The sequence below is a fragment of the Suncus etruscus genome, chromosome 7 (assembly GCF_024139225.1).
Source record: "Suncus etruscus isolate mSunEtr1 chromosome 7, mSunEtr1.pri.cur, whole genome shotgun sequence".
In the NCBI taxonomy this organism is placed as follows: Eukaryota; Metazoa; Chordata; class Mammalia; order Eulipotyphla; family Soricidae; genus Suncus; species Suncus etruscus.
The window spans coordinates 90,537,408-90,564,705 of record NC_064854.1 but is presented as its reverse complement, the minus strand read 5'-3'; the positions used below and the strand labels follow the sequence as shown (position 1 = coordinate 90,564,705).

General features: G+C 38.5%; 1 protein-coding gene across 1 annotated transcript in view; it reads right to left on the bottom strand.

Moving 5' to 3' along the window:
* DNAH9 (dynein axonemal heavy chain 9) overlaps positions 1-27,298 on the bottom strand; it is a 704,007-nt gene that overhangs the window by 208,800 nt on the left and 467,909 nt on the right. Inside the window, exon 49 of the mRNA XM_049776731.1 lies at positions 12,767-13,027. Within this exon, the coding sequence (XP_049632688.1) occupies positions 12,767-13,027 (261 nt within the window). The remainder of the gene's footprint in view (positions 1-12,766; positions 13,028-27,298) is intronic.

Sequence of the window (27,298 nt, the reverse complement as noted above, 5' to 3'; positions counted from 1 at the left end):
TGTGTTCATCAGGGATATTTTTGTAATTTTGTTTTTTGGCAGCATCTCTGTCTGGTTTTGGTACAAGGTGTTATTGTCTTTATAAAAGGTATTTGAAAGTGTACCCATTTTTTTTTTTATTTCATGAACGAGCCTGGCAAGGTTTGGTAGTAGTTCCTCTTGAAAGGTTTGAAAGAATTCATTATTGAATCGATCTTTGTCTAGCCTTTTCTTTTGGGGGGGCAAACATTTGATTACTGTTTTAATTTTCTCAATGGTGATGGAGGTGTTTAGATATGCTACATCTTCCTTATTCAACCATAGAAGATTCTAGGAGTCCAAGAATTTAACCATTTCTTTCAGATTCTCATATTTGGTGGCATAGAGTTTTTCAGAGTAGTCTCTGATTACCCTTTGAATCTCTGCGATATTGGTAGTGATCTCCCCTTTTTATTTCTAATACAGGCTATTCAGTCTCTCTCTCTCTCTCTCTCTCTCTCTCTCTCTCTTTCTCTGTGAATTTTGCCAATGGTATATCAATCTTGTTTATTTTTTCAAAGAACCAACGTCTGCTTTTGTTGATCTTTCGGATTGTTCTTTGGGTTTCTACTTCACTGGTTTCTGCTCAAAGCTTTGTTATTTTCTTCTGTCTTCCTATTTTTGTTCCTTTTGTTGATAATTTTCTAATTTTTTGAGCTGAGTCATTAGGCTAATGAGGTATGCCCCTTTTTCCTCCCTTATGTGTGCTTGCAAAGCTATAAATTTTCCTCTCCATACTGCTTTTGCTGTGTCCCATATATTCTGATAGTTTGTGTCTTCATTGTCATTTGTTTCCTGGAAGGTATTGATTTCCTCTTTGATTTCATCTTTGACTCACTGATTGTTCAGTAGCAGGCTGTTTATTTTTCAGTTGTTAACGTTCTTCTTCTGTGTCCCTTTGTAGTTCACATCTAATTTTAGATCCTTGTGGTCAGCAAGGTAGCCTGCAAAATTTCTATCGTCTTAATTTTATGGAGGTATGTTTTATGTGCCAGCATGTGGTCTATCCTGGAGAATGATCCATGTACATTAGAGAAGAATGTTTATGTTTATCCAGGTTTCTGGGGATGAAGTGTCATATATATATATATATATATATATATATATATATATATATATATATATATATATATATATATATAATCTCCTAGGCCTCTTTCTTCCATTTCCCTTTTCAGGGCTAGTATATTTTTGTTGGGTTTCAGTTTGATTGACCTATCAAGTGTTGACAAGGCCATATTGAGGTCTCCCACAATTGTTGTGCTATTATCTTTTAAAGTTGTCAATCATTTTATTAGATACTTTTCTGGTCTCTCATTGGGTGCATATATGTTTAGTAGTGCAATTTCTTCCTGGTGCACCTATCCCTTGATTAGCACGATGTGTTCATCTTTGTCTTTTACAACTTTTCTGCGTCTAAAGTTTGAGTACTCTGATATTAATATGGCCACCAAAACTTTTTTAAGGGTGTTGTTTGCTCCAATGATTTTCCTTCAGCCTTTGATTTTGAGTATATGTTTATTCTGACTATTCAGGTGTGTTTCTTGTAGGAAGCAGAATATTGGATTCATCTTTTTGATCCAGCTAGCCACTCTGTGTCTCTTACCTCTGCATTTAGTCTATTGACATTGAGGGGATGATTGCCATGGGATTTAATATCATCTTAGTGTATAAGTTTGGCATGTCTGTTGGTCAGTTTTGTCTTAAAGTAGACCTTTCAGTTTTTCCTTTAAGTCTGTTTTGCATCTGTAATGTTTCTGAGCTGTTGCTTATCCATGAAGCTATGTATTCTTCCTTCAAACCTGTAAGTGTGTTGAGCTGGGTTCAGTATTTTAGGTGAAGCCTCCATTTCATTCAGTCTTGTCCCAATATCTCACCACTGTCTTCTGGTCTTAGAGTATTTTGTGACATGTCTGCTCTAAGTCTTATGGATACTCCTTTTTATGTAATTTCCCTTTTTGATCTTGCTGCTTTCAGTATTATATCTCCATTTGTAGGACTCATCATTGTGACTAGGATGTGTCTTGGGGTGTTTTTCTTTGGGTCTCTTTTAGCTGGTACTCTTCAGGCATGCAGGATTTGATTGCATGCTGTCTTTAGCTCTGGAAGTTTCTCTGTGTTGATGTCTTTGACTATTGATTCTTTCTGGGGATCCCCTTCCTGAGCCTCTGGGACTTCAGTGATTTTTATGTTGTTTCTGTTGAGTTTATCATAGACTTCTATTTTCATCTGTTCACATTCTCTGATTAATTTTTCCATTGTTTGTTCACTTGCTTTAAGAGTCTTTTTCACTCTTTTCTGCTGTATGGAGTTGTTCTGTATTTGATCTTTCAGTTCACTGTTTCTCTCCTCACCTGCTTTTACCCTGCTTGTGAGATTTTCCATTGTGTTTTTCAGTTCAGCTACCGTGTTTTTCAGTTCTGTTATTTCAGTTTAGAGTTTTCTGATTTTTGTCTTTTTGTTCTGTTCAGCTAGGGCTATGTTTTCTTTGATTTCCATGAGGATCCTTCATATTTCTATCCTAAACTCCTTATCTGAGAGGTTAATCAGATGGTTGGTATTTTTTTGGTTCATCAGAGCTATCATCTTCATTCTCTGTGCTTGTTTTCTGCGAAGTTTCCCCATTGTCATGCTTGTAGTGTAATTTTTTCTGTGCATTATGGTGGGGTTCATTTGTTAGAAAGAGCTCATAGCTGCGAAGTGAAGCGTAGTGGCCGTGCTCATCTGGAGCTTCTAGGAGAGAGATTTTGCTTGGCCCTTCTCAGCCCACTCAGGAGAAGAACAGTAGAGAAACATGCACAGGCAACACACACAGTCTGTCCCAATTGGTAATCACACAGCAGGGCCAGATTCCTCTCGCCTGACTTCCCAGACAAAGGGATGTGCCATTCTGCAAGTTACCACTGTTAACTAGTTTTCACTCATGAACTCAGTTCTCCTTGGCTTTTTGGCTTGGGCATATCTAGGAGAGCAATTTTGCTGGACCCTTTTCAGCCTATTCAGGAGAGGTTCAGGAGAAGAGTAGAGAAACACATGCAGGCGACATGCACAGTCTCTTCTAATTGGTAATTGCACAGCAGGGCCAGATTCCTTCCGCCTGACTTCACAGACAAAGGGATCTACCTTTCTGTAAGTTACTGCTGATAACAAGTTTTCACTTACGGACTCAGTTCTTCTTGGGTTTTTAGCCTGGGCAACTCTAGGAGAGCGATTTTGCTGGGCCCTTCTCGGCCCATTCAGGAGAGGTTCAGAACAGTAGAGAAACATGCACAGGCAACACTCACAGTTTCTCCCAATTGGTAATCACACAGCAGGACCAGATTCCTTCCACCTGACTTCACAGACAAAGGGGATTATACTACATTTTTAACCATCACCAACTTTATTTTTCCTTGTGCATCGCAATATTTATCTCCCTCAAGTGAGCAGTGTGATCTGAGAGTATTTCCAACTCCAAGAGAGCCTGGGAAATACTTGACTCAAATTTGCCTAATTTATCAACATTGAACTTATCTTTGTGCTCAAACTGAACCTGGCTTTCTCTTAGGAGAGCACCAGAATAGAAATCAACCTGGGTATTTATTTGATTACTAGTTCTTCATAGAGAATCATCAGAGAATTGGGGTCAGAGTAATAATAGCACAGTGGGTAGGGCATTTGGCTTGCACCCAGCTACCTAGCTTCAAACCCTGACATCGCATTTGATCTTCCGAGTCTGTCAGGAGTGATTTATGAATGCAAGGCAGAAGTAACATCTAAGTATTGTCAGGTGTGGCCCCAAAACAAAATTAAAAAACCAAAAAATGAATACTCAGAGATTTATCACTTATAGTTTTCCTTTTGAACATCTCCCATAGTTCTCTGGTATGCTGCTCATTTATCTTCAATACAGTGTTAGAATCCTTCACCCCTAACCATCTGTTGTCTGGAGTTAACTATTTTTCCCCTTAGCCACTACTACTCTCCTTCTCAGGTAATCTGAGGCCTTCGACTGGTAGTTAATTTTTATTAAAATTATTTAGCACCTTTTTACAGAATTGTACATGATTGAATTTCTGTCATAGAGTGTACACCACCATTTACCAGTGCACTTTTCCTGTCAACAATATTTTCTCCCACTCACTCAACTCCCCTACCTCTGGGGGCAGGCAGTTTTACTTTTCTCTCTCTCTTCTTTGTGATATTGTGGTTTGCACTATTGTTAATCAAGAGGTATAAAGTATATAATTTTATCTCTTTTCAGCACCCAGATCTTGTCTAGAATGATCAGTTCCAATAATAGTTGTCATAATGGGCCCTTCTCTACCCTAAGTGCACTCACTGATATTTGCGGCAAGTTTCCTACCATGAACTGGAACTCCTGACCCTCATCTCTATTGTCTCCAGTTATTATTGCCATGCTATACTTTATTTTTATTATATCCCACAAACCAATGAGATTATTCTATAGAGTTTTTATCAGCCATATTCTTTGGTTATCTCACAATTGACTGTTCTTTTATTTCTACCCTTATACTCTTTTGTGTTTTTTTGACTACCTCTAGATAGTTTATTTTAGCTTAATAATTAGCCTTATCATGGTACCTCTAAATTTATTAGCTGAGAATTTATAGAGCATCTGATACTTAAAGGATTTTTTGGCTTATTATTTTCCCAGGCATGTTTGCTTTGCCCTGTTGATAAATGTATGGGAATTCTCGAAATATTTCAGTGAGTGTTGCTATATCATTCACTGCAAGTGTTTTCCCACTACCTTCTTGTTTTTTCATACTTGTAATTTTGAGGCTCAGGGTGGACTTCAGGGCTATTTTCTAAGTAACAATAAACTTTATTTGGAAGTATTGAGGAAGGGGATGAAGAGGACAATAGAGAGAGTAAGTGCTCAGGAAGAACACAGCCTTCTTTAAAGGCAGACAGAACACAAGTACACATTATAGCCAGAGTTAAATAAAATTACTGGTCTCAAGAGTGAAGATATAAACAACATATATGTACAGACACATGTGCATGGACTGACAATGCATATGTGCTGAGTTACTTCTAATTCCATCTTGCTCCTGGCTTTATTACAGATGTGATTAAAGACTCTATGATCTCTTATCACTACCACTGCCTATTGAACCATTTTCTGTGGAATAGTTGGGTGTAGATAAAAGAAGACAGCCAAAGGGATGGTAACAGAATTTAGATATCATCAACTAACTTCCAATTATAGTCTTAGTGTGTATCTATTTTTCTGCAATATTTCTCCTCATAATTTATCCCAATTTTTATATATAATTTTATTTTTAATTCATGTTCATTATGTACACCATCATTAAAATATTTTTAACTTGGGTTCTGTTTCCTCTTTATTACATTTTAATATTTTCCTAAAAATATCACTTCTATTTTTTCCTAAATTTATATTTGGGTGAATACATGAAAGAAGAAATGGAATCATAGAATTACCTAAAGATAATCATTCCACATAGAAGTAATCTACTGGTTTTAGGGCTCTGGTTATAACTTTACTGGGAATTTCTTTAAAATGGAAAGATAATCAATAGGAAGAGAACTGGAGGGGGGCATTGGTGATGGGAATGTTGCACTGGTGAAGGGGGATTTTCTGTTTATGACTGAAACCCAACTACAAATATGATTGTAATCATGGTGCTTAAATAAAGATTTATATATTTTTATATGTAAATGAAAAAAACTGATACCAGACACAGGAAGAGTATACAGAAAAAGTGGTCAGGGAAAATCATAAGGGACTTGTATGTCATGGTGGCTATTTTGAATTTTATTCTAGATCTTATAAGATCAAGTTAAAGATTATGAATATAATAATGACATACTCAAACTGCTATTTTAAAAAGATTATTCAAACGTGAAATCAAAGGCAGCATGGAGCAAAGATAACAAAGGGACAAATTGAGAGACAATCGTGATAGTCTAGGCAGCGATGATTATACTTTGGTAAAAGTGGAGATAACATAAAATATAAATTTTATATATAATCTGATGGTATAATTCATAGAATTTGGTAATCATGTACTTTAAAAGGTCCATTAATTTGTTTCAGTTTATGTAATAGACTGAGCTATTATGAATTTTATGACTAGTGCCAAGCACCACAGCAGTGAGAGGAAAAACTTATAGTGTCTGGCCAATAGTAGGCACTCATTATAAATGAGATTTATTTCCATTTATTTAAATATATTGACATCAAATTCCATATTATTATCAGAATTCAATCATATTATATCTAAAAATATATTCCTATGTCCTTATTTCCACCAATAATTACTCCATTAACAAACCAAAATATTAATTAAAATATCTATGAAATTTATTTTTTTTAGTTTTGTGGAAACAGTGACATAACTATGGCTATAATGAGAATAGAAGCCATAAATATTTAAGGATTTACTTTGTTAATTAATTTTAATATATTACATCTTACCTTTTATTCTATACTCCATTTTTCAGTTGAGAGAACAGAAGACAAATTAATTTACAAACAATATACAGTGAATAGTGCATAAAATATCTACAGATGTTTCAAAAGACCTCAGCAAAAATATATTTTACTGGAAGAAATGATCAGTTATTTCTTTGTCAGGAGGCATTTATAATATGCTAATGTTTTGTGCTTTGTAAATAAAAAAAGAGAAAATTTTACAGAAAAAAGTAAATTATATTTCAAAATATGGATAAAACTTATCCAGAAGAATGGTGAGAAAATTCTCACCTTTGAATTTTGGAAATTCCCAGTGATGGTGAGGAGAGATGTACTTAAAATCCTAGAGGTTAAAATAAATGCGTCTAGGAAAAACAAAGAGAAGCCTAGACTGACTGTCTTACAGGTTGATGTTGAGAAAAGATAGAATAAATTGTCACAATTCTTGTTCTCCAGAACAGTAGATGACATATTCTGATGGAGGAACTTAGTGTTTTCTATGTTGTAGGTGCAAGGCACTTGATGACTTTGTAGAATATAGATTTTCTTAGAGAAAAAATTTACCTATAAAATGCTAATATGGATGTGTGTGCTTGTGGGCTATGGCTTGGAGGGCGACTCTGCACCTCCTTGCAGGTAAAGGAAGGAGATGTGAGGATAGGCTACTGGCATGGAGGCTGCCATTGTGGGCACTTGGGGACTGCTAGCAGAGGGCGACCCTGATCCTTCACACAGGTATCCTGAGGGAGAAGACTGAAGGAAGGGGCCAAACCTTAGCGATCACCATCATCATTACCACTTAGAGTGCCACTACGGATAAGGGTCCAATTTTCACACCACAGATGACAAAGGAGGGCTGAGACCCGAAGGCAGAATGTTCTAATCTAAGTTATCAAATGCAAAGAAATATGGGTAAACATAGGAAGACAATAGCAGCTGAGTTTAAAGAGGAAATCCTAGCAAGTTTCAAAGACCACCAAAATGCATGAGCCCAGTAGATAAGGACCTAAAAGTGACAATAAAAGTCATCACAATAAAAATCAAAGAATGACTAGCCAATGAGTTTAAGAAATCCATAGATAAATAAATCAACCAACTCAAATAAAAACTTTTACAGAAGATGAGAGAATCCATACAAATGGAAGGAAAGGAAATGAACAATGTCTTAGCAACCATAATAGCAGGATAACACAGTTGAAGAATCACAAGAGGAACTTGAAGAAAAACTAAAAACCCAAAATATCAAAGAAGCCAATAAGGAAATAAAAGGTAAAGCATTAAAATGTTAGTTATTTAATTAAATTAAAATAATTAATTAATTATTAATCAATAATTATTTATTAATAATTATTAATTAATTAAATTATTAATTAAATGTTAGTTATTTAATGAACGAAGACAAAAGAAATAATCTACAGATTGTAGGAATACTGGGGGGAGGAAATAAGGAAAGGGGAAGAATAAGTGGTGAGGTAGATAATAGAAAACTGTACCAACCTCTGAAAAGAGGCTCTGGTACAAATACAAGAGGCAAAAATAGTCCCTAATAAAATAAACCCTAAAACACCAAGACATATAATAATCCAAATGGCAAAAACTCAAAGAGAAAGATGAATTCCTTAAAGCAATAAGGGAGAATAAAAACCTCAAGTACAAAGGAAGGAATATAAGAATCAAGCCAGATCTCCCATTTGAAACAGTTCAAGCAAGAATACAGTGGAAAAACGTATTTAAACTACTGTATGAATGAAATTTCCAACCTAGAATCCACTACTTACTTGCAAAACTCTCATTTATATGGGAGAGAGGACTAAAAGTATTCTCAGACAAAAAAGAACTCGCACTATTTGTGCTAACCAAGCTGAAATTAAATGAACTACTCAGAGATGAAGTACACAATCCAAATACCCATTTGTAACAACCACCACTCTACTCAATACAATTGCACAGCAGCCCTCTCTGTCAGTAATCTCCTTAAAAGTCAGTGAAATAGGCAGAAGCCATCTTGGGCCACGTGATTTCCAGCTGTGGGAGACTGGATATCATCAGTGTTTCTGCCGGTGATCCTGCCTACTTCAGAGGTGGGTTGGGAGGTACACACACTGATTCCTGCTGGTTTCTGCCAGAAGTCAGAAGGGTGCAGAAGCCATCTTGGGTCATGCTGTTTTCAGCTGCCTGAGACTGGATTTCATCAGCGTTCCTGCCTGCTTCAGAGGTGGGTCCGGACGTACACATACTGATTCCTGTTGGTTTCTGATGGGTGTCAGAAGGGCGCAGAAGCCATGTTGGGCCATAGTGCTTCCAGCTGCCTGAGACTTCTAAACACACCAGCAATATAATGTACTACCATTCCTTTTTGCAAAGGCATACTAAAAATGGGTAAATTTTATATAAGGAAACAAGCTCTTATCTACTAGGGATAAGAACTCATACATTTCACAATACAGAGGCCCCTCCCACCTTGAACATATGTCATGTGGACCCAACATAGACTCCATGTGATCAGACAGCGACCATCCAATCCTGAGCCCTAGATCTTAGATAGAACTGACACAGCAACAGCACCAGGAACCAAACTCCCCCTGGGAAATTCAATACTGCTCTGGCACCATTATTTGCCAGTTTTGATATGACATCTTGACAATGAGGAAACAGCAACAACTTGATCTAAGAGCAGGTTGTCTTATCTCATCACCTAACAACAGGATGAAATCAGAAGACACGTCATCCTTTGATCTGTGCAAAAACCAAGATCGCTAACTACAGAAGCTTTGTTGTGACAACCATGAGCAGAACTTATCCTGGGACCAATAAGAAAGACCCTAGCTTAGGCTTTGGTCTACGATATGTACAAACAATCAAGAGTTCTAATTCCAGAGTTCTTGTGACAACAGTAACTGAGCAGAACTTCTGGAAATGTTATAAAAGACTATATCCTAGGTGTTGTTCTAGGATCGGTGCAAAAACAAAAACCACCAATTACAGAAGACTGATTAAAACAACAGGGATGGAACAGAACTTCTGGAACCATAAAGTAAGACTCAATCCTAGGTTTCATCATTTCTAGTTACAGAGGCCTGATTTTATCCTCCATGACTGAACAGAAAGTTTCCTGGCACCATAGAAGGGCCTGGGGGAGTGAAAAAGCATGCATGGGGCCTGTAGATATTACCATTACAGTATGCTTCAAGGGCAGAGAAACCCTTTATCTCTTTAGGCCAAGGGAACTCCCTTTCTCATCTCCCCAATATTTACTGTGCCTGTGTAAAAAAGAAAAAAAAACCCAAACAAAAATGGTACAGAAAAGTGACAGAATACAAAATGAATAATGAAAATTAATGGCATTTAATGTGTGATGAAGAGACAGAATAATAACCAAAAAAACCCCTCATTCCTCGTTTCTTCTCAAACCAGATAATGTACATAGAAATCATCTTAACCAGAGAGGTGAGATACTTTTGTGAAGAAAAGTAGTAATCACTAATAAATAAAGATAAGTAAATTTAAACATGCCATATTCATAATTGGATGAAATAATAAAGTCAAATTGACCATTATACCTATCTTTATATAGATTCAACACAGTTTCTAAATAAGTTTTAGTAGTATAGATTAAATGAGCTTGAAATTTATAAATTTGAAATTTATATGGAGTAATAAACACCCACATAGAATTGCCAAATAAATCCTAGGATAAAACATATATGAAGCTTTTTGTTCTTTAACTTTAAATTATACTATAAATTTATAATAAATAAATAATTGTAGTACTGGAAGACAAACTATCAGACCAGTAGAATAGAAGTGAGATCTCAGTTATATCTTCAGGTAGATGAATTGATAATCTTTGACAAAGGAGCAAAGAGTATGATGTGGAATAGGAAAGCCTCTTCAAATGGTGTTAAGACAGTCACATGAAAAAATAAAATAAGATTGGTATTTTACACAATGCAAAATGTCAACCTGTAAATTACTTTGAGGCAAAATAGGCAGAACACTTCATGACATTCTATCTAGTGAAATCAATCTGTGACTGAATTCCACTGGCCAAAAGGAGCAAAAATAAGGATGTATATATGGGATTATGTTAAATTAAGCAGATTTCTCACTGCAAAAAAGATGATGAATATAATAAAATGACACCTTGTAGAATGGGAGGAAATTTTGTTCACCACTAACTTCACAAATGTTTAGTATCCAAGTTACATAAACACTCAATGAAAACAATAACAAGCAGCCTCATAAAACCAGAAAAAAAGCTAAACAGTCGTTAAAAAATATATATGTATATATACATGCTTTCTGTTACTGATGAACAAAATGATGTATATCAAAATATAATGATTTTTCACCTTACAACAGCTAGAATACCACATATCAAAAAAGGTCCAAAATAACAAGAGTTGTAGAAAACAAGTGAGCCCTTATTTACTTCAGGTGGAATACAAATGACTATTTTTCACCTCTTTGGAAAATAATATGACACATTTAGAAAAAACTAAAAATTGAACTTCCATATGCCCTAGCAAATACATTTTGTGCCTTCTAACCTAAAGTAACCCCACTCCTTCCTGAAGGAAAAAAAAACACTTCTTGGAAATATCTGTTTACTGAAACACTATTACTTCAGCCAAGATGTGGAAAAAACTTTAATGTCCCAGGCAGAATTATTAGATAAAGGAACTAAGGTATATATATCACAGACTACTATTCCATTATAAGAAGAGAAGAAAGAAGTTGCTGCCACAAATATATCTTAGGAGAATAAGGCTGAGTGAAATATTTAGGATGATATAGTTAGTTACAGAATGATCTCTTTCAAATGTGGAATATATAACATCATAAGGGAATAACAAAAGACTAAATGAAACAAAGCATAAGAACTGGTATATAGAGCTGAACTTTCCAAAGATAGAGGGAGTTTGTGGAACTAGTGGCAAGAACTAGGCCAGTTGTGAAGAGAATTTGAAACTGTGATGAAGGATTTGGTGCGTGATTGCTATATTCATAAAACTGATTAATAATATTGTATGTTACAGTATTTTACATAAAATTAAGAAAAAAATCACTCATAGCATAAATGTTCTTCCCATAGTTTGAGCAACACAATAGATTGGAGTGATACATACTATATAATTTAGAGCGTGATATTATCTGACTGCTGACAGTAGAACTTGGGATTGTATGTTGTATGAGAGCTAAAAGCTGTGGTAGTGGAAAAGAAGCACAGGTGTAGCACAACTTTGATAAAGAGGAGAGTTTGTAAGCTTAGAAGATTGTCTTCTTTAGTTATGTAAAGGACAAATGACTTCTGTATTCTCACATTTTTATACTTTCAGGAGAAAATAAAATCAATTTGTAGAAAGAGATACAATGACTGATAAAGAGTCAGCAAAGAGTCCATGTTAGCACCCCAATAGCAAAAGGGCAACTTTTCAATTACTCTTGTGCCAATACCTAATGAGATGTTACTGTCTTGTTTTTGTATTTTCCTTAACTTTGCCCATCACTTAGAATTTTCCAAATGGAAAAGAATGTTATTGCAAAAAGTGTTCTGACCAACACTCATCCATGTGTTGATAAAAACATTTTCTTACCAACACACAGAATAAATTCAAGTGAAATTCAAATAAGTAAATCTCAAAGCTAGACCCTTCAAATTTTGTAACTGTAAAACAAAAAATAAATTAAAAAAGCAAGTGAAAAATCAAAGAAATAAAATACAAAACAAATTTCAGTTGAAAATTTTCCATACCATGGCTATATAAATGAGTTAAACTTAATTAAATAACTTGTTATATATATTATTGCAACTTAATTAGTGTTGCATAGTTTTTATTTTGGGAGTTAAAAAAAACTTGGCATCAATATCTTATGACAGCTCATATCTTAAACATTTCTGTAGAAATTAACTGGTAAAATTAGCATGGACTCACAGCTAAAATATGTCTTGTCCTTGACTTTAATGATGTGCATTCTAGTCATTATAAATAAACCTTTCTCTTTAGGCCCTGACTCATCTATAAGAAAGTTAGACTCTCCTGTTCTGACTCATAATAAGACTCAATTCTCTGGGAGTTTATTGACAATCTTAGAGTCTGACATATGTTTATGTAAATATGTGTATATGTTTGCTTCAAGAATAAGCTGATGACATCTTGAACCTGCCTCAAATCCACCAAGCTTTACCATGCAAGGGCTTTTTTAAACACTAAGGTACCAACTTGTTTTTGTATCAGAGGACAAGGCTATTTAAATCTCATTTGGAAAGGGTAAAATAAACATGTCAGAAAATTCTCCTACCTTATTAAGAGTGTTGAGAGCTGCTTGGGCTGCAATAAGTGCTGGTTCTGCTTTGGCCAGATCTTCTTCACAGTCCTTCTGTTTTTGCTTTACCTCTATCATAATAAGGGCCACCTTTTGCTCTTCTTCATCTGCAATGGCTTTCTCTCTGCTCACTTTGTCAGTCTCGATGCCTACCACATTAATCAATTTGTCTGCATTTTCATTCTTTTGCTTTAGTTCCACTTCTTGATTTGCCAGTTTTGCTTTCAGATCATCCACCTGCAGTTAAAAAAAAAACAAAAAACATTGGATTATTGCAAGAAAGGAACAGAGATTGGATATCATCCTGGAAATATGACTCTTCAAAGGACCAAGGCAGAAAGAAAGAAAACTAAGGCCAGGTAAGCGGCCACTGCTGTCAATTACTGATGCTGCCAGGGAATCTACTTTGTAGAGCCTAAAAGTGTTATCAGGTAAATGATAACATGAAAAACTGGCAGCAAAAGAAATCTGGTTGGCAGTGACCAGAAAACTTTACTAGGTAAGCAAAATCAGTCATCAAATTTTGAGGCAGAAAAGGGAATCTGCTTGGTTATACATGAAAAATTTCACCAGATAAGCAACCTCTGTACGAAGGACTGAGTCAGAAAAGGGATTCTGCAGGTATCATCCAGAAAACTTTGTCAGGTAAGAGGCAAAACAAAGAATCTGTTTGGTAATACCCAGAAACATTGCCTGGAAACATTGCCTGTTAAGTGGCACCCACCTTCAAAGACTAAGACTTAAAATAAAATCTGCTTGGAGGTGCATAGTTTTGCCAGAAAAGCATCTCCTATCATCAAGGACTGAGAGAGAAAGGAGAATTTGCTTGGAAGTACCCAGATAGCTTTGCCAAGTAAGTGATGCCACCATCTATGACTGAGGCAGAAAGAGGAATGTGCTTGGCTGTGCCCAGGAAGCATTGTCCTATAAGTGACACTTGCCAAAAAAGACTAAAAGAGAAAAAGGAATATACTTGGTGACACCTGGAAAGCCTCCTCAGGTAAGCAAGCTACACTACAAACGCTGAGGTCAGGAGGAGTTTGCAATGCACAAAAACAAACAAAACAAACAAAAAACCCAAAAAAGCTAGCAAAAACATCAAAAGTTAAGTGACCCCCACCATCAAAGACTGAGGTTGAAAAGGGAATCAGACTGGCGTTGTCTAGAAAGCATAACAAAGCAACCCCCTTCAACAAGGACTGGGGCAATAGAAAGGGGAATCTGTATGGTGATGTCTGGAAAATGTCATCAGGTAAGTGACCCCCACTATCAAGTACTGAGGCAAAAAGGGGAATATTTTTGGTGGAACCCTGAAAATGTTATCAGTTGAGTGACTCCCACCATCAAACTCTGACACAGAAATGAGATTCTGCTTGGCAGTTTCTGGAAAGCATTGCCAGGTAAGGACCTATGTCATCAAGGACTGAGACAGAATAGGGAATCTACTTGATGGTGTATGAAAAGCATTTCCAGGTAATCAGCACTCACCATCAATGACTGAGGTAGAATGGGAAATGTGCTTGGTGGTATTCAGAAAGCCTCACTATATATGCAATACCAGCTATCAAGGACTTGGCAGAAAGAGGCATCTGCTTGGCAGTTCCCGGAAAGTGTTGCCAGTTAAGCAACACTCACCATCATGGATGGAGTCAGAAAAAGGAGTCTGCTTGGAAGTGTCCAGAAATAGCCATGTAAGTGAACTCTGCCATCAAGGACTGAGACAAAAGAAGGAATGTGTTTGATGGTGTAAAGAAAGCATGATCAGGAAGTGTTGCCCACCAAAAAAGACTGAGGCTAAAAGGCAAATCTGCTTGGTGGTACCCACAGAGCCTCACCAGGCCAGTGAACCCACAATCAATAACTGAGACACTACTTGGCAGTGCCTGAAAAAGCATCACCAAGTTGAGTTACTCTCACCAATAAGGACTACCAGAGAAATATGAATATGATTGGCAGTGCCCAGAATGGTGAGAGGTAAGCAATGCCACTATCAAGAACAGAGACTAAAAGAGAATCTGCCTGGCAATGCCTGGAAAGCATAGACAGGTAAGTAAAACTAACCATCAAGGACTGGGGCAGAATGCATTATCTGCCGGGCAGTGCTCAGAAAGCACTGCAAGGTAAGTGCCCCCACCATCAAGGACAGGCAGAAAGGGGAATATGTTTGGCACTGCCTGAAAACCTTCACCAGATAAACAATCCTTGCCATCAAGGACTAAGCCAGAGAGGAGAATCTCCTTGGCATTGCTCAGAAAGCATCACCAGGTAAATGATTCCCAACATCAAAGACTGAGGAAGAAGGGGTATGTGTTTGAAAATCGATGCCAGATAAGCAATATTCACCATCAAGGAATGAGCAGAAATTGGATTTTGCTTCGCAGCACCTATTTGCTTTATATTCAGGTAAGCAATTCCCACCCTTAGGATTCAGGCATAAAGAAGAAATTCTTTGAACGGTCTGGAAATCATTGCCACATAAGGGCCCCACCATCAAGAACAGTGGCAGACAGGGGAATCTGAGGTGCTGAATGTGTTGCCAGGTAGGCTCCCCCCACTCCCACTCCGTGATCAAAGTCTGAGGCAGCTAGAGGAATCTGTGTGGTGGGGCCTGGAAAGCTTCACTATCAAGGACTGAAGCAGAATGGGGAATCTGTTTGGCAATGTCCAGAGTATTGCCAGGCAAGTGAACCCAAGGAATGGGGCAAAAGTGATTTGTTTACCATATTTTCCGGCGTATAAGACGACTTTTAAAACAAAAAAAAAGTCAACCAAAAATCGGGGGTCATCTTATACGCGGAGTATATCCTGAAAAATGCTTCAATATGCTGCTAAACAAAACAAAACAAAAAAATCAGGCCGCAGAGTTTCCAAATCTCTTTCTTGAGGGCTCCCAAACAGTACTCAGGAGATCTGGGGGCCACTTCTGGCAAAACCCAGCTAACCGTGTTGGTGGTTCAGTGCTAGGGTCCGAGGATGGGATGTTGTTTGGTTCATGTAGTGGGGGAGATTAACTGACGCCACCAGGGAATTGCCAGAAAAGGTGCCTATGATAAGGGACCAATCACTGCAAGGCTGCTCGGACCGCCTCTCTAACTCAGCCAATCCAAGCATGCTTTTTATGCATGCAAATTAGACAATGTTTTGGACCCGAATCTACTGTAAAAAGCCTGCTCAGATTGGCCAGAGTCAGAAGGAAGTCTATTATAGTATAACTTTTGAACCTTTGATTGTTGTGATTGGCTCACTGGGGTACATGAGCACAGGAACACATGCAGCACATGCAGCACAGGAACGTTCTGTCTGATACAGTGATTATAGGCCTAAACCTATGTTTTAACTGCAAAATCAGGGGGTTGTCTTATACGCCTAGTCATCTTATACACCAGAAAATACGGTAGCTATCCCATGAAAATATTCCAGGTCAGCAATATCCAACATCAAGGATGAGGCAGTAATGGAATCTGCTTGGTGGTGCCCAGAAAGTGTCACATGGTAAATAAACCCTGCCATTAAAAACTGAGTCAGAAAGGGATTTATGCATGGTAGTGTCCAAAAGTGTTGCCAGGTAAGTGATAAAGCCAAAAGGATGGAGGTAAAAATATATCTACTTTGTAGCACCCAGAAAGCATAGCCAGATAGGTGATCCTACTATCAAGGGCTGAGCCAAAATGGAAAGACGATTTGGCAGTGCCTGAAAAGCATTGCCTGGTTAGTGAAACCCAATATCAAGGAATGAGATAAAAAGGGAAATCATTTGGCACACCCAGAAATTTCAGCAGGTAAATGACACAAACCATAAAAAATGAGGCAGTAATAGGAACCTTCTTGGTGGTGCTTGGAAAGCACTTCCAGGTAAACAAACCATGACATTAAGCATGGAGGAAGAAAGAAATTTCTGCTTGGTGGCATCAGAAAGCCTCATTAGGTAAGTGACAACACCATCAAAGACTGAAGGCAGAAAAGGAATCTAATTTGTAGTGCCTGAAAAGCATTGTCATGTAAGTGCTTCCCACCACCAAGGACTGCAACAGTAAAAAAAAAAGTTTTGAACTATCCTAATAATGAGAATGTACGAGGGAAATAGAAAGCCTGTCTAGAGTACAGGCAGGGGTTGGGTGGGGAGGAGGGAGATTTGGGACATTGGTGATGGGAATGTTGCACTGGTGATGGGTGATGTCCTTTACATGACTGAAACCCAAACACAATCATGTATGTAATAAAGTTGTTTAAATAAAAAAAAAAGTTTGCTTGGTGGTGACCAAAAAGTGTGGACAAGTGAGCGACCTCTGACATTAAGGACTGAAGCAGAAAGAATCTGCTTGGTGGCACTTAGTAATCATCGCCAGGTAAGAGACTCATCATGAAGGACTGAGGTAATAAGGAGAATATGTTTGATGCTATCTGAAAATCATCCCCAGGTAAGCGACACCCACTATCAAACACTGATGCAAAAAGGGGAATATGCTTAGTGGTTTCTGGATGTGCAATACCAAGTGATTCCAAGTGAGTGATACCCATCATCAAAGCTTGAAACAGAAAAGAAAATCTGCTTGCCAGTGACCAGAAAAATTGGCCACGTAAGATTTGCACACAATCAAGACCATATGGGATAGGATGCCAGGATTCAAACCACCATCCTTCTGCATCTAAGGCAAACGCCTTACCGCTGTGCTATCTCTCTGGCCCTGTAAATGATTTTCTTGATGAGGTATTGGCTTCTATTTGCCAGGATTTTGTTGAGAATCTTTGCATCTGTGTTCATCAGGGATATTGGTCTGTAATTTTCTTTTTTGGTAGCATCTCTGTCTGGTTTTGGTATCATGTTGATAAATAGCTTCATAAAAGATATTTGGAAGTGTTCCTTTTTTTCAATTTCATGAAAGAGCTTAGCCATGATTGGTAGTAGTTTCTCTTGAAAGGTTTGAAAAAATTCATTAGGGAGTCCATCTGGGCCTGGGCTTTGTTTTTGGGTAGACATTTGATAACCGTTTTAATTTTTCTCAATAGTGATAGGGGAGTTTAGATATGCTACATTGTCCTTATTCAACTGTGGAAGGTTATAAGATTCCAAGAATTCTCCCAGTGGCATAGAGTTTCTCAAGTAGTGTCTGTTTACCCTTTGAATCGCTGCAAAATTGGTAGTGATCTCCCCATTTTCATTTCTAATCTGGGTTATCAAGTTTTTCTCTCTTTCTTTGAGAGGTTTGTCAATGGTTTATCAATCTTGTTAATTTTTTCAAAGAACCAACATCTGCTTTCGTTGATCTTTTGAATATTTGGGGGGTTTCCACTTCATTGATTTCTGCTCTAAGCTTTATTTCATTCTGTTTGCCTATTTTTGGTTCCTTTTGTTGATCATTTTCTAATTTTATAAGCTGCCTGATTAAGCTATTAAGGTATGCCCCTTCCTCCTTCCTGATGTTTGCTTGCAAAGCTATAAATTTTCCTCTCAGTACCACTTTTGCTGTGTCCCATAGATTCTGATATTTTTTGTTTTCATTGTCATTTGTTTCCAGGAAAGTTTTGATTTCCATTTTGACTTTATCTCTGACCCACTAGGTGTTCAGTAGTGGGATGTTTAATTTCCAGTTGTTAAAAGTTTTTCTTCTGTGTCACTTTGTAGTTCACATCTAATTTCAGAGCCTTGTGATCAGCGAGGTAGCCTGCAAAATTTCTATCCTCCTGATTTTATGGAGGTATGTTTTATGTGCCAGCATGTGGTCTATCCTGGAGAATGACCCATGTACATTGGAGAATGTATATCCCGGTTTTGAAGGATGGAGTGTTCTCTACATATCTACTATGCCTCTTTCTTCTATTTCTCTTTTCAGTGTTAGTATTTTAGTTGGGGTTCAGTCTGGTTGACCTATCCAGTGTTGACAGGGCTGTGTTGAGGTCTCCCACAGTTATTGATGTCCTCTTTCAAATTTGTCAATAATTGTATTACATGTTTTGCTGGGCTATCATTGGGTGCATATATGTTTAGTAGTGCAATTTCGTCCTGTTGTATATATCTCTTCATTAGTACAATGTGTCCAATTTTTGTCCTTTACAAATTTTTTGAATAAAGTTTGTGTCATCAGATATTAATATGGTTACTCCAGTTTTAAGGGTGTTTTTTGCTTGGATGCTATTCTTCCATTCTTTAATTTTGAGTCTATGTTTGTTCTGACTATTCAGGTGTGTTTCTTGTAAGCAGCAGAATGTTAGATTCATCTTTTTGATCCATTGAGTTACTCTGTGTCTCTTAATTGGTGCCTTTAGTCCATAGACATTGAGGGAGATGATTGTCATGGAATTTAATGTCATCTTCGTGTATAAGTTTGTTGTGTCTGTTGGTCTGTCTTGTCTTAAAGTAGACCTTTCAGATTTTCCTTTAAGGCTGGTTTTTCATCTGTAAAGTTTCTGAGCTGTTGCTTATCTGTGAAGCTATGTATCCTTCCTTCAAACTTGAACGTGATTCGGGTTGAGTGCAAATTCTAGGTAAAGCATCCATTTCATTCAGTCTTGTCAAAATATCCCTACACTCTTTTCTGGCCTTGAGAATTTCTTGTGACCTGTTTGTTGTAAATCTCAAAAATGCTCCTTTGAATGTAATTTTCTTTTTTGATCTTGCTGCTTCAGTATTCCATCTTTATCTGTAGGATTTATCCTTGTGACTAGGATATGTCTTGGGTGTTCTTTTCAGGTTTTTTAACTGGTACTTTTTGGGCATACAGGATTTGATTGCATGCAATCTTTAGCTCTGGGAGTTTCTCTGTGATGATGACTTTAAATTTTGATTCTTCCTGGGGATCTCCTTCCTAGGCCTCTGGGACTCCAAATGATTGTTATATTGGTTCTGTTGAGTTTATCAAAGACTTCTATTTTCATCTGTTTACATTCCTGAGTATTTCTTTATTGTTTGATCATTTTTTAAGGTTCTTTTCCAATCTCTTCTGTTCTATGGAGTTGTTCTGCATTTGATCTTCCAGTTCACTGTTTCTGTCCTCAGCTGCTGTTACTCTGTTGGAGAGGCTTTCCATTGAGGTTTTCAGTTCAGCCTCCATGTTTTTCAGATTTGTTATTTCAGTTTGGAGTTTTCTGATTTCTGTCTTTGTGTTATGTTCAGCTAGAGCTATATTTTCTTTGATTTCCATGAGGATCCTCCATATTTTTAATCTTAACTCCTTATTTGAGAGATTAATCAGATGGTTGGTAATTTTTGGGTCATCAGAAATATCACCTTCATTCTTTGTTTATGATGTTTGCCTGTGAGGTTTCCCCATTTTCATGCTTGTAGCGTGATTTTTTTTCTGTGTGTTATATTGTGGTTCATTAGTTAGAAAGAGTAGAGAATCAAAGTGGCCATGCTCTTCTGGGGCCTCTAGGAGACAGTTTTTGCTGGGCCCTTCTTGGCCCTCTTAGGAGAGCTTCAGGAGAGAGAAGAGAAATACCAAAGCTGAAAGGTTTCTCAGTCTCTCCCAGTCGCCAATCTCATAGCAGGGCCAGACCCCTCCCGCCTGCCTTCATAGACAAAGAAGTTACCTCAACAATATAGATTGAGGATGTTAAGTAGTTTGTGTCTGTTTGTATCCAAAAAGGTTTGCTAGCTGTTTCCTCAAGTACTGAGGCAGAAAAGAGAGTCTGCTTAATGGCACCTAAAAAGCATATTAGGTAAGTGATTTTCACCATCACAATTGAGGACAAAAGGGAAAATTGTTTTGTATTGTCTGGTAAGTCACGAGATAAGAGACCAAGTCATCAAGGACTGAGGCATATAGGGGAACCTGCTTTCAGATAATCCAAAGTATTGCCAGGTCTGAGGCAGTTTGGGTATTCTGCATGACAGCACCTAGAAAGTGTCATCGGGTAAGGAACTGAAACATCAAAGACTGTGACAGAAGGGGGAATCACTTGACAGCTCCAATAAGCATTGCCAAATTAAGTGACCTTCACCATCAAGGACTGAGCCAGAATGGGGAATCTGTTTGGCAGTTACTGGAAAACATCACCAGGTAAGAGAATCCCAACATCATGGAACAAGGCAAAAAGGGGAATATGGCCACATGTGAAAATTTTGCCACATAAGTGATGCTGGAAAACATTGCCAGGTAAGTACCTCCAGCATCAAGAACTGAGGCAGAATTGGGAATCTGTTTGACAGCTCCTCAAAAGTATAACCCAGTAAGTGACCGCCACCATCAAGGACTGAGGCAGATAGGGGAATTTCAACATGCTATTGCACTTGCCTTCAATGTCTTGGGCATAAAAAATAATTTGCTTAAAGTTTCACAGTAAACATCACCCGAAAACTGACCCCTGCCATCAAGGACTGAGACAGAATGGGATACCTTATTGGCAGTGACTAGAAAGCATCACCAGGTAAATACAATTGCCAAGAAGGAATGAAATTAAAGAAAAATCTGCATGCCAGTGCCTGGAGGGCCTTGCCAGATAAGCAAACTATGCCATAAATGCTGAGGCAAGAAGGTGGAATCTGTTTGGCTGCACCCAGAAAGCATTGTTAGGTAAACAAGCCTCACCATCAAGAACTGAGGCAGAAAATTTTATTACTAGGAGGTACCTGGAAAGTATCAACAAATAACTGAACACAACTATTAAGAGTGGGCCAGAAAGGGGAATCAACTTTGTTGCAAATTAAAAGCTTCACCAAAGAAGTGGCACTGTAATCAAGCACTGAGAAAGGGGAATCTGCTTGGCAATGCCCAGAAAACATTGCCAGGTAAGTGATCAAAGACTTACAAAGCTACCAAGAACTGAGGGAAGAAAAGGAATCCATTTGTGGTGCCTGAAAGGCCTGGCCAGGTAAGGGAACTATGTCATAACTCTGAAGCAGGAAGAATTGTGCCTGGAAATCTTCTCAATGTTAGATGTTTCACCATCAAGGACTGAGGTTCAAAGGGGAATCTGCTTGGTGTTGCCTTAAAAAACATCACAAAATAAGTAATCCCCTTTGATAAGGATTAGGTCAAAAGTGGAATCTGCTTGGTAGCACTAGAAATTGTGGCCAGGTAAGAATCACACACCATAAAGGACTGAGGCAGAAAGGGGAATATGCCTGACAGTGCCTGAAAAGCTCACCAGGTAATGCGTCTGCCTTTATGGAATAAGGCAGAAAGAAAAATCTGCTCGGCTGTACCAGGAAAGCGTAGCAAATCAAAACAACAATGAGGTACCATCTCATGCTATGGACACAAAGAATAAGAACAATTAGTGCTGGTGGAGATGTGAAGAGAAAGGATCTCTAATTCACTGCTGGTGGCAATGCCATCTAGTTCATAATATGAGATTTTTCAAAAAGCTAGAACTTGAACTCCCATATAATCCAGCTACTCCACCCCTAGGGATATACCTAGGAACACAAAAATACAATACAAAAATGCCTTCCTCACATCCATATTCATTGCAGCACTATTTACAATAGCCAGACTTTGGAAATAACCCAGATGCCCTTCAACAAATGAATGGCTAAAGAAACTATGGTTCATATACACAATGCAGCTGTCAGGATATATGAAGTCATCATATTTTCCTATACATGAATGTACATGGAATCTATTATGCTGAATGAAATAAGCCAAAGGGAGAGATATAAACACAGAATAGTTTCATCTATGGGTTTCAATAAAAACAAAAGTCATTATTGTAATAATGCCCAGAGACAACAGAGATGAGGGCTGAAATGACCATCTCTGGATGTGAAGTTCACCACAAAAAGTGATGACTACACTATCCTGACAATATTAATGAGTGAGAAAAGTAGAATGCCTTTCTCAAATAAGTAGGAGGTGGGGAAGGAGGGCGATGGTGGAATTGGTGGTGGAAATGTTGCACTGGTAAAGGGGAATGTTCTTTTTATGACTGAAACCCAACTACAATCATGTATGTAATCATGGTGCTTAAATAAAGAAAAAAATTAAAAAATATATTTAATAATAAAATGAAATCCCATCATCAATTGCTGAGGCAGAAAGGGGAACCTGCTTGGGAGTGCTCAAAAGTGTAGCCCCTTACATAAACACCCATGACATTAAATTTAGTGAGGGGCATCTTTATGGTGCCATCCAGAAAGCATCACTAGGTAAGCAAATTCCACTATTAAGAACTGAGTTGGGGCCGGAGAGATAGCATGAAGGTAAGGCATTTGCCTTTCATGCAGAAGGTCAGTGGTTCAAATCCTGGCATCCCATATGGTCCCCCGTGCCTGCCAGGAATGATTTCTGAGCATGGAGCCAAGAATAATCACTGAGCACTGCCGTGTGTGACCCCAAAACAAAAACAAACAAAAAACAAAACAAAAAATAAAGAGAACTGAGTTAACCAATTTGTGGTGCTTAGAAAACATCAAAAGGTAACCTACACTGCCATCAAGGACTGAGACAGAAAGGAGATTCTGCTTGGCAGCAAATTGAGAGCTTATTTATAAGCATCACCACAAACAAGCACTGAGGCAGAAATCGGAATCTACTTGGCGGTTCTTGGAAAGCTTTGACTGCTAAGTGATATTCACCATTAAGGCTTGTAAGTGATATTCACCATTAAGGCTTGAGGCAAAGAAAGAAATCTGCTTGGTGGTTCCCAGAGAGCAAGGTCCAGTAAGTGATACTTGCCATCAATAATTCAGGCAGGAAAAGGAAACTGTTTGGCAGTGCCCAGAAAGGCTAACCAGGTATGCTACCTCCACCTTAAATTCTGAAGCATAAAAAGGAATCTACTTGGTGGTGTCCAGAAAGCATTGCAAGGTTAAGTGGCCCCTGTCATTAAGGACTGAGGTAGAAAGGGGAACCTCCTGGGCATTGCTTGGAAAGAATAGCAAGGTAAATAACCCTCTTCCTCAAAGACTGAGGCAGAAATTATTATCTTCTTGGCAATGTCCAGAAAATGTCATCTGGTAAGCAAACCCCACTATCAAGGTCTGGGCTAGAAAGTGGAATCTGTATGGTGGTGCCTTTAAAACATTGCCAGGTAAGTGACCCATGCCATCAAGGTTGAGGCAGAATAGGAACCCACTTGGCAGTGCTTGGAAAGCATTACCAGTTAAGTGGTACCCACTGCTTGACAGTGATCAGAAATCATCACCAGGTAAGTAATCTCTGCAGTCAAGGACTAAGGCAGAAATGAGATTCAGCTTGACAGCATCTGATTAACCATTGCCAGTTAGAGCAACACCCACCAACAAGAACTAAATATGCTTGGTGGTGCCAGTAAACTGTAAGATATATGTGACCACTGCCATTAATGACTGAGTCTAAAGTGGAATCTGCTTGCTTATTCCAGGAAGGCAGCTTCAGGTAAGAGACTTCCACCATAAAGGAATGATGCAGAAAGGGAAATCTGCTGGCACTGCCAGTAAGCAACCTCTGTATTAAGGACGAATGGAGAAAGAAATATATGTGAAGGTGCACAAAAAATGTCACCATATAAATGACTCCCCACCATCAAGGACTAAGGCAGAAAAGACCTATGTTTGGTGGTGCTCAGAAAGCATCACCAGGTAAGCAACCTCCACCTTAAACTCAGAGGCAGGAAGGAGAATCTGCTTGATGGTACCCAGAAAGCATAGCAAGGTAAGTGACCCCTGCCATCAAGGACTAAATTTGCTTGGGGTGACCAGAAAGCATCGCAAGGTAATTTACCTCCTTCATCAAGGACTGAAGCAGTAAGAGGAATCTTCTTTGCAATACTCAGAAAACATTGCCAGGTAAACAACCCCTAACATTAAGGAATGGGGGACAAATGCAGTATCTGTTTGATGGTGCCTAAAAAGGTTGTCAGTAAGCGATCTCAACATCAAACTCCAAGGCATAAAGAAGAATCTACTTAGCAGTGTCTGAAAAGTATTGCCAGGTATATGACCAATAACATCAACAAATGAGACAGAAAGAGAAATCTGCTTAATAGTGCATGGAAACAGTCTCCGAGTAAGCAAAATCTGACATCAGGATTGAGAAAAAAAGGGGAAATTGCTTTGCAGTGTCCCCAAAATATCACCAAGTATTGGACCCCATCCCAAGGCCTGAGACAGAAAGGGTGATCTGCTTGGGAGTGCTCAGTAGCATTGCCAGGTAAACTCCCCCATCATTAACAACTGAGGCAGCTAGGAAAATCTGCATGGTGGCGCCCAGAAAGTGTCACTAGCTTTTAAGGTCTGAGGCAGAAAGAGGAGGTTCCTGGAAAGCATCATCATGTAAATGACCCTTGCTATCAAGGACTGAATGGAATAGGGAATGCTCAGAAAGTGTCATCATGTAAGGAATCCCAAAATCAAGGAATAAAGCAGAAATGGAAATCTGTTTAGCCATGCCTGGAAAGTGCACCAGATAAGTAACCCTGCTAGCAAGGATGAGGCAGTAATAGGAATCTGGTTAGTGGTGCTCAGAGTCACCAGGTAAAGAAATTCTATCATCAAGGACTGAGGCAGAAAGTGATTTCTGCTTGGCAGCACCCATAAACATTGTCAGATAAGTGAATACTGCCATCATGGACTGTGGCAGAAAGGGCAATCTGCTTGAAGGTCCCGGGAAATCATTGCCAAGTGACACTTGCAAAAAAGGACTTAAGTAGAAAGGAATCTATTTGGTGGTGCCTGGACAGCCTTGCCAGATAAGCAACTTTTGTCATAAACTCTGAGACAGGAAGAGGAATCTGCTTTGTGATACCTAGAAAGGAACACAAATTAAGCAGCTTCTGCTGTCAAGAACTTAGTTTAAAAGGGGAATCTTCTTGTTATCCGGAAAGTATCGCAAGATACATAAACCCAACGAGGACTGAGGCAAAAAGGGGAATCTGCATAGTTGTATTCTGAAAGCGTTGCTAGATAAGCGACCCATGCCATAAGGGCTGAGGCAGAATGGAAATCTGTTTATCATTGCTGTCAAAGCATTGCCAGGAAAGTGAACCCTGTCCTCAAGGCCTGAGGTAGAAAGGCAAATTTGATACCTGGAATGCATCACCATCTAAGTGATCCGTGCTCTCAAGGACTGAGGCAGAAATGGGACTCAGATAGTAGCACCCAAAAAAGCATAGCCAGGTAGAGTGAACATTCCAACAAGAAAGAGGAATATGCTCTATGGTGCCTGTAAATCATGAGAGGTAAGAGACCACCATCAAGAACTGAGGCTAAAGTGGAATCTGTGTGGTGATGCCAGAAAAGCATCTTCAGATAAGAGAGCACCATTGTCAAGGTCCAAGGCAGAAAGCGGACTCTGGTTGGTGTTACCTGAAAACAGCCCAAGACAAGTGATCTCTGCATAAAGAACTGAGGAAGAAAAAAATATATGTCAAAGTGTTCAGAAAGTATTACCATTTAACCTACCCCCACCATGAAGGACTGAGACAGAGAAAGCATATGCTTGGAGGTGCCCTATAAGCATTACCAACTAAGCTATTTCCAACATAAACTGAGGCAGGAAGGGGAATATATTGGCAGCACACAGAAAGTAGAGCTAGGTAAGCAATCCCCACCATCAACAACTATGTCTTAAAGGGAAATCTGCTTGGGATACCCAAGAAAGCATTGCATGTTAAGTATCCCCATCAAGGACTGAGGCAGAAAGAGAAATCTGCTTGGTGGATCCAGAAAACTTTAACAAGTGACTTCTGACATCAAGGACTGAGACAGAAAGAGGAATCTGATTGGTGATGCCTGAAAAGGTCACCAGGTAAATGACCCCGCTATCAAACTCTGAATCAGAAAGGAGAATCTACTTTGTGGTGCCTGAATAGTATTGGCAGGTATGTGACTCACACCATCAAAAAATAAAGTTTCTTTTTCCATGCTTGATGGTGCATGGAAAGAGACACCAGGAAAGCTATGCCCACCATCAAGAACAGAAGCAGAAAGAAAAATCTACTTGATGTCACATAGAAAACCATCAAATAAGATACCTCCATTGTCAATTACTGAGGCAAAATGAGAGTTCTAACCCTAAAAATATTTCCAGGTATGTACCCCTGATATTATGGATTAAGGCAGAATAAAATATCAAAGTTTGGTGGTGCCCAGAAAGAGTTGCCAGATAAGGCACCCATCCTACCAAGATTTGATGCAGAAAGGGAATGTGCTTGTGGCACACAGAAAACTTTGCTAGGTAAGTGACCTCTAATATAAATGACTGAGGCAACAAGGGAATTCTGTTTGTCATTGCCAGGAAAAGTTGCCAGGTAAGTATCTCTGTCACCAAAGATTGAGGCATAAGGGAGAGCCTGTTTGGCAGCACCTAAAAGCATCATCAGGCAAGCAACCCTCATCATCACGAACTGAGCCAAACAGGAAATATGCTTGGTGGTGTCTGGAAAGGTCACTAAGTAAGTGACCTACATTCAAGGGCTAAAGCATAAAATGGAATCTACTTGGAGGTACACAGAATGCATTGCCAGTTAAGCAATCCAAATATCAAGGACTGAGAAAGAGGAATCTGCTTGAAAGCCCTAGAAAAGTGTTACCAGGTAAACAACCCCACTTTCAAATTCTGAGGCAGAAAGGGGATTCTACTTGGTGATGCC